Source organism: Gadus chalcogrammus, chromosome 16 (genome assembly GCF_026213295.1).
Source record: "Gadus chalcogrammus isolate NIFS_2021 chromosome 16, NIFS_Gcha_1.0, whole genome shotgun sequence".
In the NCBI taxonomy this organism is placed as follows: domain Eukaryota; kingdom Metazoa; phylum Chordata; class Actinopteri; order Gadiformes; family Gadidae; genus Gadus; species Gadus chalcogrammus.
The window spans coordinates 14,787,818-14,805,899 of record NC_079427.1 but is presented as its reverse complement, the minus strand read 5'-3'; the positions used below and the strand labels follow the sequence as shown (position 1 = coordinate 14,805,899).

Here is an 18,082-nt window from a genome sequence, read left to right as displayed (position 1 = left end):
GCATTTCGATTTAACTTCTGGATTCAACTTTATAAGAATGCCAAAACATGAGCAGCCATAGCATGATAAAGTATGCACATGGCATATACATAATACAGGCGTAGGTAGGCCTACATGCTATTAGTTAGAAGTATTATACAGATACAACTTGAATAATAGGTGAATACACTGTGGTCTGTGGTACAAATATGAATACACAATAGGTGAGGTATGTACAGTAATTTATGGACAGGGTAGTAGTAATAGCATCAAACTATCAAATAATATTACTTTCACTTTTTAAAAAAACTTATTTTAATTATTCCAATATTGATTATATTGGACAGGTCTAACACAAAAACCATCAACTACTACTACGTGTTTAAACAGATAACCGGAGGCCGCATAGGGCAATGCAAATCATTTAAATGTGTTATTATTCAGTGGTCGGGTGGGCATGTCCTCTTTCTTAGCATCCTTCCATCTCTCCCTTCACTCTGGTGAATGGATCCCCATCCCCCACACAGGGACCGACTCTGACTCTGTGTTCCCAGCGCCGCTACACACAGAGAAACACCACAGCAACGTTGCCAGACACAAGAGATCCTACAGAAGAGAATACGCTTACATTGAGAGTTTTCTTTGTTCGACCGAGTGAATTTGGTAAGGATCAACCTGCGTATAGAGCGGAGAGGAATGTTTATACATCTGCGTGTTTGTCGATGGTTTCCCTGTCTTTTTTCTTATCCTTTTAATTGTCCTCCGTGGTTAGCTACACTGCTTAGCTAGCTGTTCAGCTATCGGGGAGCCGCACTGCCGAATATAACGGATTTCTGTGGTTGCACATCAAGCCCACAGGTCGGTTTAGTTCATGTTAGTTAGTATGGTAACATATCTATGTGAAGCATGCTTGTATACAATAGGTTGCATTTTAGGCGTTGGATGAATTGTCGTGCTACCTTGCTAAGTGGCTAGCGCTGTGTGAACAGCAGCAGCAGCGTGTGTTGAGGGATGCGGGGATGCTACAGCGGGCTAGGCTCTTGTCTTTCTTGCTAGCAGAAAACGTTCACGACACTATAATGTGACTATCTAAGATTTGCACATGGGCGGTTGACAACAATGACGCTAACGATGGCTTCGTTCAAAGTCCTTTGCTGAATTAACATTTCACGGTCGTTGTGTAGAAAACGGTGGACATACAAAATGGTGTCGGAGGCTTGTGTTTGAGTGTAACCATTTTAGTCCAACCATGGCTGTTTTGGCGTTGCTCACTAACGTTATCTTTGGACTGCAGAGCGGCGGCAGTGCATGCTATTCTCCGATGGTTCTCAAGATGTATATATATACAATCTACATGCATTCATCGGTATTTGAAAAGCTTGACCGTTCTAGTTAATGAACGGTATACTCGTATGTAATCGTTGGATACAACATACTTCCGTCACTTGATGAAGTTGTGAATATTGCAAATATAAGTGTTCAGCGCATCATGATATATATGTCGACTATTGTGGCATCGACATTGTTGGCACTAGTAGCCTGACTTTCTCTTTTTTTTTTACCTTCCTTTCGCATCACTGACATGGCTTTGCGAGATAAAAAATATATAACAAAAGGGCGTATTTTGTTTTTCTTACCCGACTAACGATAAACAAATCGAAGAGATTTAAGATGGTTATTTCGCCTTTTCAAGTGACTCTTAATCTAAACGTTAATTCTTTTTTGTAATAATCTTTGCAAATTGCAGCAAATCTTTGTTTAAACATATTGTCATTGTCATTGAACTAAATGAAAACAGGAATCCCAAATAACGATATCATATCTGTCTCACATAAGAAACAAGGTTAACGGAGCTACATTTCAAGTTGAAGCGATTTGTTTAAATGTATGTTTTCATCAATTACACGACTTAATAGCCATGTGTGTATAGTATACAATGTATATGCATATGTGATGATGTTTTATTTGTTGTGCTTTTCAAAAAGAACGGGCCATCTCACCAAAAGACTTGGATACTTATTGAGTGTTTTGGTTGTTTTGTAAATCACATGTTCATGAATTGGGGGTGGGGTGGTGGGGGGTGGACAATGCAGCCATAAAACTGTCAGGCTGGAGAAAGCTGAAGTCACTTAATGTTAGAAGGGCCAGCCATTTTGATTACAGACTGCTGTCTTTCCATCCCTTCATTCCCTGGTGGCATCAGACCACTTAATGAGTTTCTCATCGGCGATCAATTATCCAAACGCTCATAGATGGCGTCTTCCAGATACCCCCCACCCCCAAGTCTAGCATGGTGAAATGTAGACTAGCAGGCTGACATAGTTAGGTGCTTGTACTGTGATGGCCCGCGATACCAAAAAACTAGGTTGGCAGAGTCAAAAAGATTTTGATAGTTGAGTTTAGCAGTTGCAACAGCTTAAGTAGGCTGTTATTCATTTGTGTTTGTTAATAACACTTCATTATTTCATTTGCTGTATCTATGAAATGCAGTACGTCTCTAAAACATGTTGGTTAAAAGCATAAATATGATGGATACTATGTTATAGGATGGATAATATTGCTTTTGTGTTATATATATATATATATATAATGCTATACATTATTAATTCAATCCAATTTAGTTAGACATAGGTTTTTGACTTCATGAATATTGATGTTGTGCAATATTCTGGGGATGACCATTGGTGCACCCATGTAGCATAACTCATCCAAGTGCATCTAATTGGACTTGACAGCCTTCTCAGCCCTTTCTTCTCGCCCACTGCACAGAGAAAGAGACACTGGTTGTGCAGATCACAACGAGTACAACACATTTAGTTAATCACTATGCGTGTGTGTTATATTTGGTTTCATTGGACTTATTTTTGAGGTACTGCTAGTGATACTCATGTTGTACAGAGTGAGTCATCACCTCCAGCATGACGTAGAACAGACCCATGTTATGTACGTAAAACTGATGGTTGCTCTTTTGGCTTTTTCTTGTATAAGGCTCTGCGGGTGAAACGGGAGCATCAGTTTGTGTGGATGGTATCTCCTAATCAGCACAACTTGTTATGTTCAGCTCGCTGGTGGAGAGGTGACATGAGCACAAGAGAACAAAAGGTAGAAGTTGAGTGTATCCCTGCAGCTACCCAGAGTTCTGTATCAATGGGCATGCGTTTACCATTCTTCCACACATCAGACGGCTGTCTCTTGATCATCTCCATGGTCCAGCCAAAGCTATGACCATGGGTCTCATAAGGCACATGCAGTTGTTGCCTCATGTTTCTGCAGCTTTCTTTTAGCAAGGAAAAAATACTGGTCTCTCCTGTCAATATTACCTCAGGTTATTAATTGTGGGTTAAAGGCTCAACCACAGTCTGCAATCATTCAGCTGTCAGTCTGATTGTTTCCGTGCTCGAGCGCACCAGACACTGCAGAAGGTAGCTGTGACGTCATGGATAGAGATGTATACTTACTTATATACAGTAATTTGGCATGGGTATATAATATCAACCGTCAGTCATCCGACGGTAAGTGATTCCATACAACCGTAATGGGATAAGCCGATATCTGAAAAAGTTGTGTTAATTCCAATTTCATCATTGCATCAAGGAAGTGAGTTTGCTGGGTTAGTATTTGCTTTCTGTGATCCGCAGACGGATTACCCTTTGTGTAGACTACTACCAGAAGCAGTGGATAATGTAATTGAGGCAGTGGTATATCACAGGTAGCTCATTAGTCACATTGCTGAAAAAAGTGCCGGATTATCTTTTCGTAGGCAAACTACAGTCTTGTTTTGTTACTGGCATACACAGGATAAGTTACTAATCGGAACATATTGGAAAGTATATTCCCCCTCTCATGTTCAGGAGCTAGGCTACTATAACTCTGGGCTTTTGTCAATGGAGGCGATTAACCGAGAGCAAATGCTTACCCAGAGAGCTCCCCTTCTGGACCCACACTGATGTGCTTGGTGTTAAACAACTTGTCTGAATCTGGGTAAGACGAGGCAAATGCAGATTTATGGATATATCGACGTCATATCCCTTTAACCCCAAACAAGCTGCAAGAAAACTAGGCCTGCAGCGTACACAAAAATGGCAGCGCCTGCCAGTTGCTGTTGTTCTGGACAAAAAGAGAGGTAGTTGTTGCATGCTTCGAGCTAAATGGGCTTATATTGTAGACTATCCAAAACGAGTGACCATTTTGGAAGCAATAATTGTTAACCCAAATTACATTTTTGGCCAATTTTATCTGGGAATATATAGCGGCAGCTCCCTATATTTGCACTCCTCTTCTCCTTGGCGGGAGCTGACATTTCTATCTAATCCATAATGTTTGATTTGTCCTGTTGGCCCTGCCAATCATTTGGACGATCTTACAATTTGGCATGTGTCATCTAAAAGGACAATGGCCCTAATAATATTTGCGCTCAGGTTTGCGTGAGTCGCCTCTAGAATACCAATACATACTGCAATCCTTCCAGTCGTGCAGATGATAGAGCAGTGGCTCTGTAGCAGGTTCAAATTCCTTTGGAAAAACCCATTCCAGTCAGGTCTTTAACGCGACGCGAACCATTGACCACAGCAGATCGTAAATTGAATTACGCTGATGAGTACGTATTGCCCAGAATCCTCCAGGGACATTAGAAAGAAAGCAAACGATTTCTATTTACTGTCGCTCAGCATCAAATGGCTGCATAACCTCATAGGTGTGGTACCGTTGCAGTGACTTTGTGAAGGAGAGCAAGCCAGCCACCTCACGGCGGAGACGCGGTCCCTCAGTGCATCACACTGTCCTATATCCAAAATTAACCCGGTAGTGCTTTGGCAGGTCTGCTTAGCCTGGAGCCTGAAGACTGCCAGCCGAGACCTCCTCACGCGTCTTCACATATGATCCATATACATGCATGAAGTGTTGCACAGGGATACGGCGTGTTACGTGGGTCGGTTTTAGACGTAGTGTTGATCTCCCCACATACGTTCGATGTGGAAATGTTGGGCGTTACAGTGACTCCCGCAACTCGACTCTTCGTAAGACACTTCCCTGGCGTCTCGGCGTTCGCTATTTACACGTCTCTTAAAAGTCATCAATTCAGCGCCGCTCTCTTGTGACAGATGAGTGTTTTCATAAGTCTTTGTCTCCATCACGCAGGATGTATTTTTATCCCGCAGTGTGCCCCACCATGCCATCAAATGCCCCCCCCCCCCCCACCCCCACCCGGAGCATACAAAGAGAAAGAGGGAAATGTGTTCAGTGCATCCTAAGCCTGTGTGTGATAACGCCCACTGGATTGATGCGCTGCCTAAAGACCAGCTGCCTGGGGAGGTATTATGCAGAGGAGAGGGCTGTGCTAGGGTGTTGGAGAGGGACGGTTCTATTGTACATGGCTTCCAGTCCGAAGAGAGGGACAGAGTGCTAGTTGTCTACTATTTTTACCTGCAATTGAGTCTGGGAAGATGGAATCGGAATTGATGCAAAGGCAAAATGAGAATCCGCGTTTAAACTTACGCATGTTGGGATTTGATTCGTGTTTAGTTATGGGTTGGCTTAGCCATGCTTGATATGGTCTTCTATGGGGTTTTGAGAAGAAGAATTTGCACATTACCGGTAAACGTATCTTTATTCAGCATTTAACAGAAATTTAAGTCCATCAGATTAGGAATTGAGTGAATGTCAAAATAATTGGTAACCAATTTCCTTTATAATATGTATACGATTACTCTACGGGAATCTGCACTCTAGCCCTAATCAAGGCATTTATTAAATTCCTTTAAAGGCTGCTCTAATGCAGCCTTTTAAGTAAAGAGGAAAGTCCCTTAATTTGATGATGTAGTCTAATGTCACATTAATAATATCTTACCAATACATTACCTGCTCTGCTTGGTAGACAGACGCAAATACATTTAACCTGGAGAAAAGCCACAAGGCTGCTTTTCGGTGACATTTTTGGTTGTTGATCATTTTTGTGTGCCATTTGTGCCTCTTAAAGCATGCCTCAAGCACCTAAAAATTGATTGTAAACATGGTTTTATTTGTCATTATGCTTCAAGTTTGTGTTTGGTTTCCTCACACGCAGAGACCAATTTAGGGTGATTGTCCTCAGGGGAGAGGTCTTTACAATGAGGCCCAGTGGTCGTTTGAAAGGAGAGGCTTATGCTTAGAATGGCTCCTTTTTGGGAGGAAAATAGGGCTCAAACTACCTCATCAACATCTCTCTGGGAGAAACAAAACAAAGGGAATTGCATTTGTGCACATTTAAAACACACACACACACACACACACACACACACACACACACACACACACACACACACACACACACACACACACACACACACACACACACACACACACACACACACACACACACACACACACACACACACACACACACACACACACACACACACACCTACCTCTTGTTCCTTGTCCTCTTCCTGATTCAGTGCTGGAGGCCCAGCTGAGCGGGGGTCGTGTGTTTAACCCTCGGGGCTGGCAGAGCCACCTGTCCATGCTGTAATGACTGGGTCCAATCACTGACTTCTGGGGAACGAAGGAGAGTGAAAGGACATGACCAGCTCTGGAACAGACAATCCCCTGAACGTCCAAACGTATATATTTTTATATTAGTTTTTATCTCTGGCTTTATCATTGGCTGTGTTTTTATATTTTATATCAGCAATATAATCTTTGGCCAAAAGTTGTAACTATTTAGATTGAGATCTCATTTGTTGCCCGTTTTATAATGGAGTCCATTCATCATTCAGCCACTGGACAATGGCAAGCCACACAAAAGAAGCACTATTAAGATTCTTATTGAGATTAATGTGATTCTTACGAGTTTTGCTGTGTTTTTTTATGTATATATGTACTTCCGATAACTTGCAATATAATGCAACAAATATTCAGCATAATGGCCCTAGCAATGTTATTGTGTAACTCTTGTCTTTTTATTGTGTAAATATAAGGTGAGATAGGCCAATACAGCAATGAAGTATTGAATTCAAATAAAGTTAGTTCCATATAAAGAAGGCATAAAAAATACAGTTGTTTGTACCGAGCCTGCCGTCATTGTGCTCAGCCATTTTCTCTGGCGGCTTTTGGTCCTGTTTTAATAAATATCTCGAGTCACTCTTGGCGATCTCTTGATTTATAGACCGGCATTGGCGATCGGGCCTGAAGTCGCCTCAGACTGTCCTGTAAGGGGGCTCTCAAGACACGTGATTTTGACACCACCGTAGAGTCGGCAGGGCAAGGAAGTCTTCTAACCAGTTTGATATTATCGGGCCCGACTCGGCATAGAGTGCGTGATTTGGCGAGTTTACAGAGCAAGGGTGGCGCGGATAATCGAACAGTGTAGTCTTTATGTGTGTACCCCTTTTATGTTCCCAGTCAACTAGGGTGGACCAACGACAAGGCTAGAATGAACGTCAAGACCCTTTGTGTAGTGTGCACTGCCGATGTCCGCCCCTGCTTTTATAAGTCAGCTAGTCGGAATGAGCTGGGGTTTCCCGAACGTGTCATGTGTTTCTGGTTCAAACATCTGCTGCCGCCCTAGTGGTGTCCATAGACATCATGGTACCAATAATTATTATATGGTCAATCCATTTATAGACCGTTTTCGTGTGTACCCAGATTTTCTGGTGCTGCAGCATTGGTTTGAATCTATGAGAACCATGCCACACTAATTTTACTGTAGCAGACAGAAATAGGAATTGGTTTGGAAGTAGGCATTTAAAATAAGAGGGCCTAAAATGAATAAAAGTAGTCCTTTTTAAAATAACTACTTGTTGATTTATTGCACTATATTTACTCATTTATGATTTTATATTTATATTCTAAATATATATATTCATATCTTACCCGCCTCATTAATTTCATAGCCATATTTATTTGACTTCAATGGCATTCCACACTGTCTGGATTCGGGGTCTCCAAATACACCTCTAGCGGTTCTCCTTCTCGGACACATCTACACACACTGGCACTTAGCCTTTAGCTTCTCCCTGGTCTCTGTGTCTCTTCATCCATCAGCTTTGTCACTGTGCTTCTACATCTAGTTTGGAGCGGGCGGGTGTGTTTTGGGACCTACTCACACTGATTTGTGCGTGAGCCATCATATCGCTGTGTCCATGGCTCATTGTGGGCCTCTATCTTTCCCCGTGGATGTTCCTTTTCTAATTTCTGTCACTCCGTTCGCTAGGTGTGTTGTGCTTTCCCATTGGCTGTTTGACGTCAATGTTTGCATTGTTGTGTTTGCGCTTTATTTATTCACACACCACCGCCATCACACTCTCGCACAGTCTATTCTGATCTTTCTCTAGCATGACGCAAGCCCGCATATGCATCATTGGAACACACTTTCTTAATTGTATTCTTGATCCTCAACAGTCACATTTAAATGTTGGTCACAAATTGTCAATCGCCTTTTTAAAGTTGTAATCAAGGCAGACAATGCACACACAGGCTCACATACACTGTGGGGGGTGTAATTTAGGGTCCTTTGTACACAAGAAATAATTGCGAAAGCTCGCACCTGTTCTATGGCTCTGGGTTCTCCATTAATTGAGCAGAACACGCCTCTCAGCTCTCCCACTATGTCACTCGGACCTGCTGTGTGTGTCACCGCCTCTAACCATTTCCCCTGCAGTGCTGCTTGGCTTTGCTGTATTTATTATTATGATTTTCTTTGTTTGTTTAACTTTCATTTTCCCTTTTGCTGTGTTCGTTGTAATCATGACCTCTCGCTGTTTTAATTTCAGATTTGCATATCCACTTCCACCCCCTTATTTGCATACAGCAAGAATGGCGAGCGGGCATCCCACAGACAAATTCAGTTTCATGTATCAACCAGACACGCACAAGAGGTACGGGGCACTCATCCACACGCAAACACTCGCACACATGAGCATAAACAAACACACACACAATGAAAGGTAAGTTTTCAGATAGAAATGTGCATGGGGTAATTTGTATCCCATAATGATCCAGTGGGGGAGAATGGCCTCGTGGGAGGTAAATGGCTGTCGATTTAAGTTGGTGTACATTTGTTGTCACAGTTGTGATTTTATTTATCATTAAAACATTTCACATTTATAAACTTCGCTTGCTGTCCCATTCTAACCAAATGCGCATACTAAAAAAGGTGTCTGTTTGCAGGTAAACCATTTAAATTCTGCAGTATTTTGACTTGCTCATCAAGTTTAATCCAGTATCAAATGTTTTTTTGATCTTGGCAAAAAGTTGTAGGGTGAATGTGGATTCTACCACATTCCCCCTACAACATTAAAGTAAAATGAAGCTCTCAACCTCATTAGCAGCCTTTTGCAAGTAAATGCATGCAGTGCAAGCCTTTTGCTTCCCTGTTCTACTCGTGTCTTGAAGAGTTCAGGGTGGACTGATTAATTTGGGTGGAAGAAAAACAACCAGCAACAGATTTGGTCATCACTAGATCAATTAATCTCCAGACGTGTGTAGCAACTCCTCATGACGTTGCAGAATTATGTTTATAGTCCTATAACATTTGGTTTTGTTATCATGAAGCAAGTTTATGTGCATGGGCTGGTATACCTTTTGGATCTAGAAAAGAGCAAGCACAGTGGTCAGGTCTCCTTGTTGTATTTAGTAGCAGTTGTCTGCATTAAAACAAATATTTGGAACAAAGGGATATCTGTAAAATGGCAATACACTGTTTAATAAAGTAGGGGCCTACCATAACGGTGAATAAATGACCATAACAAACTTAAACAAAGTGTTGTAACTCAGCAAGCGTAGTATACAAAACTAACGTGCCACAAAGTTTTCTGAGGCTGGCAAAGTGTTTTGCATCCTTAATTATCGGCAGTGGTCTTGCCAGCCCTGTTTTTATAATTTAAGGTGGTCAGGAATAGGTTGTTTTTATTCTCGGAGACCTCAGAGCAACACTTGCTCATTGCAAAGTGATTGTGATTTACAAAGTGCACAGTCTTCTGTTTTATGTATTTTCTGCCCTGTTTTTCCTCCTCAGTATACATGCTAGTTTCTTTTTAGTTTGGCTGGTCAACTTGGTCAGGCATGCTTCAACAATGATGGGTAAAGAAGATAATTTGAGCAGGTTTCACTAGTATAACCTGGCGTTAGAAGTACCTCCAAATCACGAAGGAACTCTACGGACACCAGCATTTTAGTGGTCGCAATGCTGCATTACAGTGTCTCTGGGTTTTTACTCACATTCTTAGGAATGCATGTGATGCATATGAACCTGTGCACCTCGATAATTATCCATAAAGATTCTATACCTGTATTCCTCCATCTTCATACATCCCCCTCTCCTTCTCTCTGCCCCGGCCCGTCTCTCTCTCTCAGTAAGAACAGGTTAGCTGCGGGTATGAATCCAGTCTACAGTCCTGTACAGCCCGGCGCTCCCTATGGAAACCCTAAGAACATGGCGTTCGCAGGTACTGACCACAACCATGCATGACCCCTGAACCTGCTGCTGTGATGGCATGTGAGCGGGACGTTATTTCCTGGTGCGAGGAATTGATCTAGTTTATAAAGGACATTAATTGGTGTCTGTCTGGTCTATGAAGCAGCTTTGATCAATCAGGGAGAAGGTGGGAAGGAAACTTGACAACAAAGCTGTGGCTTTGTTGTCACTTCCGTTTAATTTGAAGTGGAAATTTATCTAATTTATTTTTGGATTATCTTTAGTCAATTAAGAAATGGTGTCGCTGGTAGTAGCACCTAACGTGTGGTGAGAAATGTCTCCACAAAGCTCAAGACTTCATACAAGCATGTACAGTCACGATAAACTCATCAATCAATTAATTTAGCTAGTAACTAGAATCAAGTGCAATCCAAAAAAAAACTTCAACAGTTGTAGTGGATAGTTTGCTCTTAGTACAGCTGAACACAAAGATAGACAAGGTACTAACCAGAGGATTTTCCCGCAAGACATGGCACAGTGGTGAATAATGACCACTGCGGTGCAGATTAACGTTTTGTTGGGAAGTTTAAAATAAGAGAGGGCGTTGGTCAGCCAGTTTGAAGGTTTCCAGTCCAGACGCCTTGAGACGTATAGAGGCAGACTCCAGAAGGAGGGAGGCCCGTGATTACAGGCCGGCAACCTGTCGGGACAGTCCACCAATTATAGCGGGGCTTCAGTCTTCAGTTTCTCCTCTCTCAAACACACACACTGCCTTTCTCTCCTGCAGGTCTGCCTCTCTTCAGTCCCCCCTCCCCCCTCCCCAAGTCTGGCACGATTCTGCTTTGTTTGCTTTGTTTGGGATTAATGGAGTGCAAGTATGTGCGCGCACTTGCCTGCATCTCGCGAGTGTGCCGATATTGTTCCTCAGTTGGTTCCCTCTTCTGCGCCACATTGGCAGGTAGCCCTCGCGCCCTAGGTGCCAGGAGGATTTCAACAGACATAGTGTTTTATTAGTTCAAATGTGCGCCCTCTTTCATCGTGCTCAAAATCTGAACGGCATATGCATGCAAATATATGTGCAGGGCAGGCTGTGTCTCTCTTCTTTTGTGTGTGTTGGGTGCCTTTGTCCGTTTCGGTGGTGTTCACTCTTCCCCCACTCCTCTCTGTTTGTCATAAAGGTTATCCAGGAGGATATCCCGCCGCTGCCCCGACCTACACACCTAACCTCTATCAAACAGGCAGTCCTGGGTACCCACCAGGTAAAGCACTCGAACACAGCGCGCATCCCACATGGTTTGAATTGAATTGTGAACCCCACCAACCAACCATTTACTGATGAGTGTGTATTTACCGACAAGGTATAAATGTTTTGACGACAGATCGTTCCTCAATTTAAACGCAATTCAAATGTATTCCTAAAAAAAAACCGGTTCACCTGCCTGTAAAGGGTTAAAGTGAGGTGCAGAGTTAATTTTATTTTAAAAGACTGGAATACATGGCATTTTAAGCTTCTTACAAGATTGCCTGGAAACAAATATGTCGGTTTTGTTGCTTTATTTATTTATAGATATTTTTTTATGTCGTATCAGTCATCAAGACATGTTTGGCCACAGGCTGTATGCATGGAATGGATCACATAGTTTGTAAACATGAATTACAAATGGGAGCCCTGCCTTCAGGCCATTGGTGACGTTCAAATGGGAACCTAGCTAACTAGCAGCTGCTGTTGGGGCTCTCTGTCTAGCCTCCGCAGGAGAATGGGATGCCAGTTGCCTGTTTTGGTTAATGGCTGTTTCTATGTATATCTGCTTGGCAGTTTAGGGTGCTTGCAGCTATTCAATTTTTCTTTTTCAAATAACCCATTTGTATTCATGATTCTGGATCCACACAATTCACACAATTCGGCATGATTTTGTTGGGATATGCAATTGATAACTAGGATAGTAAATGAGATAACCAAATAAATCATTCAATAAACTCTACATAATGCTTTTCACTTTTACAGAATACAGACTTCACTTAGGGAAATCATTTCCTTTGTGGGCAGTCACTTCCCGCCATGGTGATGCGACAAAAATAATTCAATAATTCTCAAATTGGCCCGGTTAAAAAACCAAGGGTCTATTGGAACCAATCGATCAGCGCGTTCTTCCCGTTTCATCCACTCTGTGTTTCGATTGGCCTCTCTCTCTCTCGAACATTTGTATAAGTAAGTGCTATATGTATTATGAATTTAAATACATTTTGTGGCCAGGCCTGGACTCAATCCGCCATTCACGCGAGAGAGGTTATCCTGTGGCGTTACTCCTTAAGAACACTCACATAGAAAATAGCTTTTCAATCGTTGTGTTTGCCTTTGTGCAATTGTCCCAAAGCATTGTCCTCCTATTCCCGCTTGTATGTTGGAGCGCGGAATGTGTATGTGAGAGAATGCGTGCAGACCGTGACACACCAGCGGCTCCACCATCTCTTTGTTCCCTTGTCCTTGTGAGAGAGAGAGAGGGAGAGAGCTTTCATAAGCTCCCCAGCATTACTAGCTAGTAGCATGTTTGACCTTCAGGCTCCCCCAAGTGGCTGTTGGGTATTACTACAACAGTGGAGTCACCGCTGTAGTCTAAAATGGATGCACCCCACTAGCTGGTACAAACTGCTCTTGGGTTTTTCCAAATATATATTTTTTGTGTTAGCATAGCGTCGAACAGCCAGCAGGAACAATGCACATCCTCTGTGTCTCTTTTTCAGATTTTAGGCATTTGTTTTCTTTGAAATGCAGACTACCCCAAACATTGTTAATTTCAGGCTAGGTTGTAGAGATGGCGGAATAAGGCATCTATGTTTTAAGGCTTTTTTAAGGCATCTGATTTTAAAGCTATCCTGACATCTAGTGGATCGATAAGACCACTCGTTACACCCCTAAAGATGCTGTTTACCCAAGCCTTTTGCAATGGATACAGGCGATTGATGGGTCAATACTACAAAACTATTATAAAACAAGGCTACTCAATGTTGGAAACGTTACATCTTGCATGATGTAACGTCCATGTAAGAAAATGTGTCACAAAGGCACAATGTCTGCAGTGATAATCAATTGTGACTAGATCACAAACTATAACTATAGCCATTCAGCAGTTGTTTGAGATTAATATCAGTCCTCGCACGCCACACCCTCTCTGCCACATCCCCATCTCACACGCAAAGACTTTGTTGTTCTTTGGTACCAACGTGAACGTCCCCTCGTCGCCTACCACTCACCCGTTAGTGACTGTGTCTCCCCCGCTGTGCCCTCCCCCCCCCAGGATACACCGCGGCAGGCACCCCCTACAAAGTGCCTCCCAACCAGTCGAACGGGGCTCCCCCGCCCTACACCCCCTCCCCGTCCCCCTACCAGACGGCCATGTACCCCATCCGCAGTGCCTACCCCCAGCAGAACCTCTACACTCAGGTAGGAGCGCCCCCCTCGCCGGTCCAGCCCAACGCCCCTGCTGCTTTCATTGTGGATGTTTTCAAACACAACATTTAGTGTGTGTGTGTGTGTGTGTGTGTGTGTGTGTGTGTGTGTGTGTGTGTGTGTGTGTGTGTGTGTGTGTGTGTGTGTGTGTGTGTGTGTGTGTGTGTGTTGCACAGATAGTTCGATCAGCCCTTGCGTTCGATTTCACACTTAATGATCCTGTGATGGACGTGAGAGCCCCCTCTGCTACCCTACTCTCCCGTCGCCCAGTTCTAACCCTATCCCAATGTAAATCCTCCTCGGCCCACCAGGGGGCGTACTACACCCAGCCGGTCTACGCTGCCCAGCCCCATGTGATCCACCACACCACGGTGGTACAGCCCAACAGCATCCCCTCCGCTCTCTACCCCGCCCCTGTCCCTGCCCAGCGGCAACACAACGGCATGGCGGCCATGGGCATGGTCGCCGGGACAACCATGGCGATGAGCGCAGGTGAGGAGAATCAGGAACCACTGTTTGGGTTCAGTTTGGGCTCCGTTCTCGGCGGTGGGGATGATCCGTTACAGCTGCAATCTTTTTATATGGTTTGAGAAGCGCCGGATCCAAACTAAATGGAGTTCGGTCTGGTCTGTGCGCAAGCGAATTACTGACGCCCAATAACATGTGATTAAGCCTTCTTCTCAGTGCTCTGACGGTGCCCCCTGAACCTCTTGTGCAGGCACCCTGCTGACCACACCACAGCACCCTCCCCTTGGAGGGCACCCGGTCTCCGTGCCAACCTACCGACCCCAGGGGACACCTGGCTACAGCTACGTGCCCCCCCACTGGTAGAGCCCGCCCATCATGTGAGTGACGGAACCACTTGGCAGATTAGAAATCAGTCCTGCATCTTCTTTTCGGACTTAAGTCGAATGCACGATTCTCTTGATCATTAATCATCATTAGTCATCATTAAAATTATGAACCATCGCTCCGAGTAGATTAAAATTCTCAAACAAAAATAATAATAATTGAACTATATTCACGCACTTAAACCTAACAGTTGAATGCCATATTTATCTAATTATACTCAAATGATGGCTGCTAGACTAGGGCTTAACGATGTAATAGAACGTGGTATGCAAAGGCTGCGGTTTAAAGAAAAAAAAGTGATTTGTTACCGTTACTGACTGGAAATCAGTACGATTCATTTATTTTTATTTTTAAATTCAATAGTTAAAAAAAAGAAGTTATAATATAAATTAATCTCAACACACCGGCCTGGCCTAAAGGATAGAGCCATTTTTATGTTGACTACTTCCAATGTTGTGTTGGTCATACTAAAGAATGATTTATTTCTTTTTTTAGTGAATAATACACAACATAAGGAACTTAATAAATTATAAAAATCGCACATTAAATCTCAATCGCAATATTGGTCAAAATAATCGCAATTCGATTAATTCCCCAAATCGTTCAGCCCTAGCCTAGACCCTATAGATAAGATATAGATCTGACATCATATATCTTATAGTGTGAGTATATACATTACATGAGGCTTTTAAAGGCTGTTGGAGAAAAACAAATAAATATATACATTAGATTATATTTTACATCGAATGAGAGATTTACAAATATAAATGCTTAGATATCTAATACAAGCTGTGCATGCTCTTTATTAGTAGTCCAAGTCCAAAATTAGAAGTCCAAGTCTAGCGTAGTAAGCTAAAAAGTAAAATGCTGAAACAATGGGGTTAGGTACAGGCTAGTACAGGCTCCCAACACCTCTGGACCTGCACTTCCTTGGACCGCTGAGTAAGGCTCTCTGCTTTAAACCGGATTATTGCCGACTCTGTCTGCTCTGTGGACATAAGCGTAAACAATTAATAATGAATCTCAACAGGCAGGCATCCCGCTCACGCCCATTCTCCACGGTGAACAATATCCTCTCCATCGGTACCTGCTAGGTCATTGATTTAGCAAATTTTGAATGGATTGAATGGAGTGGCATTTTTTCTATATGCTGAAATGCATCATTCACATGTATTTAACATTTCTAATCAGTCAAACCCTTCTGCATTGTTTTTATTGATGGAAGTTATCGTGATCAGATGTCTGATATATCAGAACATCGTGCGTAGTCTGAGAGACTGGAGCTCTCGGTCTCCACAGAGTCCGGACGCTGTTTGACTCTATAGCTGGTTTACATGAATAAGCCTGTAATTTATTGTATTTTACTATATGGTAATACATTAAGCTAAAGGTAACCTATATTTGATTTCAAATTTAATGCAGATGAACCGGTATGCATATTGTGAAAAGCTTTTTTGTTTGTAGAGGCGTGGGCCATTTAACGGTGGTGCCCCGCTAATAGACTGCTGGGGGCAACCCTGATTAGAGGCAGTCCCAATACTTCTCTTTTTCGGAACCGTCTAATATTTTCAGCTAGAAATTGTGTTTTCGAGCCAGCCCTACAGTCTGGATAGCTATTATTCTCAGTCTAAACAATCTGTCTATCAGCTGTGTAAAAAACCTTGTAAATTTCAATATTTAAAGATGTGCCGGTATTATGGTCCTGGGCTTGCTATTTGCTTTGTTGTTGTGTTAAATCCAAACCTCCCATTGTTCCCTCCTTTCTGTCAGATCTGGAGTCCGCCATCGTATGCAACTGCTCACATCTGTCATGGGCTCTCAACAGGTACCATGGAAACTCGGCACCTGTCTGCAAGAACAAAACTAAAGTGCAACAGCCACTTTACACTTAATGTTATTATTATGCGACATTCTGTAATGTTTTTACAAAAGCTGCTTTTATTTTGTTATTTCCTCTGTCTATTTGCCAACCAGTCATTATTTTTTTATTTTAATTTTCTTTCCTAGTATTTCATTAATTTTTATTTTTTTTATTTTCTCACACTTGTCGCGATTGGAACCCCAGAAGGACTCTCGACCAATCATGGGTGTTCGTCGCCGCTGTTTGTCTTGTGCTACTGTGTGGCTCCGCCCCCTTTGCTCAGTTGACTGGACTTTCATTGGGCACATCATTCGTGGTCGTTATCCAATTACCAGTCACTACCACAAGCCGCAATTATGCTCTCCATCAACTTATGCTGCCAAATTTTCTAACTAGATATCAGCACAGGGTTTTAACAAAATTAGGATTTATTTTCAGTTTGTTTTTCTGCTGTTTATATTCCTCGTCCTTGACTATGCCCAATGGCCTTGGCTTAGTTGTATCCCCCTGCCCATCCCCCTCCCCCACCTCCTCCTCAACCCATTACAATGTTTGACTTGGTCTGTCAAGTCTCAGTCGTGCCCCACTCGTCTGCTACTAGGGCTGTCCCCCAGCTTCTCTCTCTCCGTCTGTCTGTCTGTCCACCCTACCTTCATATCGACCGGTCCTCCTCCACACGCGTGTGTAAGACCGCTTGGCTACTGCTACCCATCCAACCGCCCGCCCACCCTGTATGTACCCATTTGTTCACTAGAGCTTGCTCTACAGTGCGTACTAAACACATCCACACTGCAGGCTAGGATGTGGTGCCGCTGCACCCTAACACCCTTGGGCAACACGCCGGAGCTGGTCTGGTCACGGCATCTCGTCACATGGCCAATGTGCGCCCGTTTTAATTCTAAAATGTGAAAACTGCAACAATCGTGTCGACAACGCATATTCACATGGACACATACACGTGTGCACGCATGCACACACACCAACACACACACAGACACATAACGCACATACACTCGCACAGGGGCTCCTGAGGCGTTTTCCCAAACACACTAGCACTTGTTTTATAACACACACACACACAGAACAACTACACCACACACACGGAGGTTTGGAATTGATTGCTACTGCGTGGTCAGCACCGTGAGAGGGAGGGGGTAAGGAGCAGCATTGGAACTAGAGGTGTGGGGGCACCGTAGGGGAAGGGCCCCAGTGCTACGCATCGCTAGGGGAACAACCACGGACTGGATGCAGGGTTTGAGGACTGCCGCGGCGCACGCCGGCCTCTGGCCAAACCCTCTTGCGGGATGGTGGGTGGCGTTGGTGGGGGTGGGGGGGGGGGGGTGGGTGGGTCTTGGACATAGTGTGGTTTTTTTCTCTCGAGATCATTAAAGAAAAGATAAAAGAAAAAATACATCTTAAAAGGCTAGATAATGTTCAGGGGGTGCAGGTTGGTCTAACTGAAGCATTTACAGTGTGAGTACGTAGATGACGTGGTTTGATATTGCAATAATAAAGTAATAATAATTAGACGGAGCGCCTCCATCTGTTTCCG

General features: G+C 43.3%; 1 protein-coding gene across 5 annotated transcripts; it reads left to right on the top strand.

Annotated features, from left to right (window-relative positions):
• The first annotated feature begins 471 nt into the window (after nt 1-471).
• Nucleotides 472-17,840, top strand: fam168a (family with sequence similarity 168 member A). 5 transcript variants are annotated; one of them, XM_056611239.1, is made up of 9 exons: nt 472-642; nt 752-837; nt 8,727-8,831; nt 10,309-10,400; nt 11,548-11,628; nt 13,666-13,811; nt 14,129-14,309; nt 14,536-14,662; nt 16,440-17,840. In XM_056611239.1, exons 3-8 carry the CDS (start codon nt 8,770-8,772, stop codon nt 14,646-14,648), a joined length of 675 nt encoding a protein of 224 aa, XP_056467214.1. In that variant the 5' UTR covers nt 472-642; nt 752-837; nt 8,727-8,769; the 3' UTR covers nt 14,649-14,662; nt 16,440-17,840. The 5 variants fall into 5 exon arrangements, with proteins under 5 accessions (XP_056467214.1, XP_056467215.1, XP_056467213.1 ...); XM_056611240.1 differs by lacking the exon at nt 752-837 and having other exon boundaries at nt 8,765-8,831; XM_056611238.1 differs by having other exon boundaries at nt 472-837.
• The last annotated feature ends 242 nt before the right edge of the window (nt 17,841-18,082 follow it).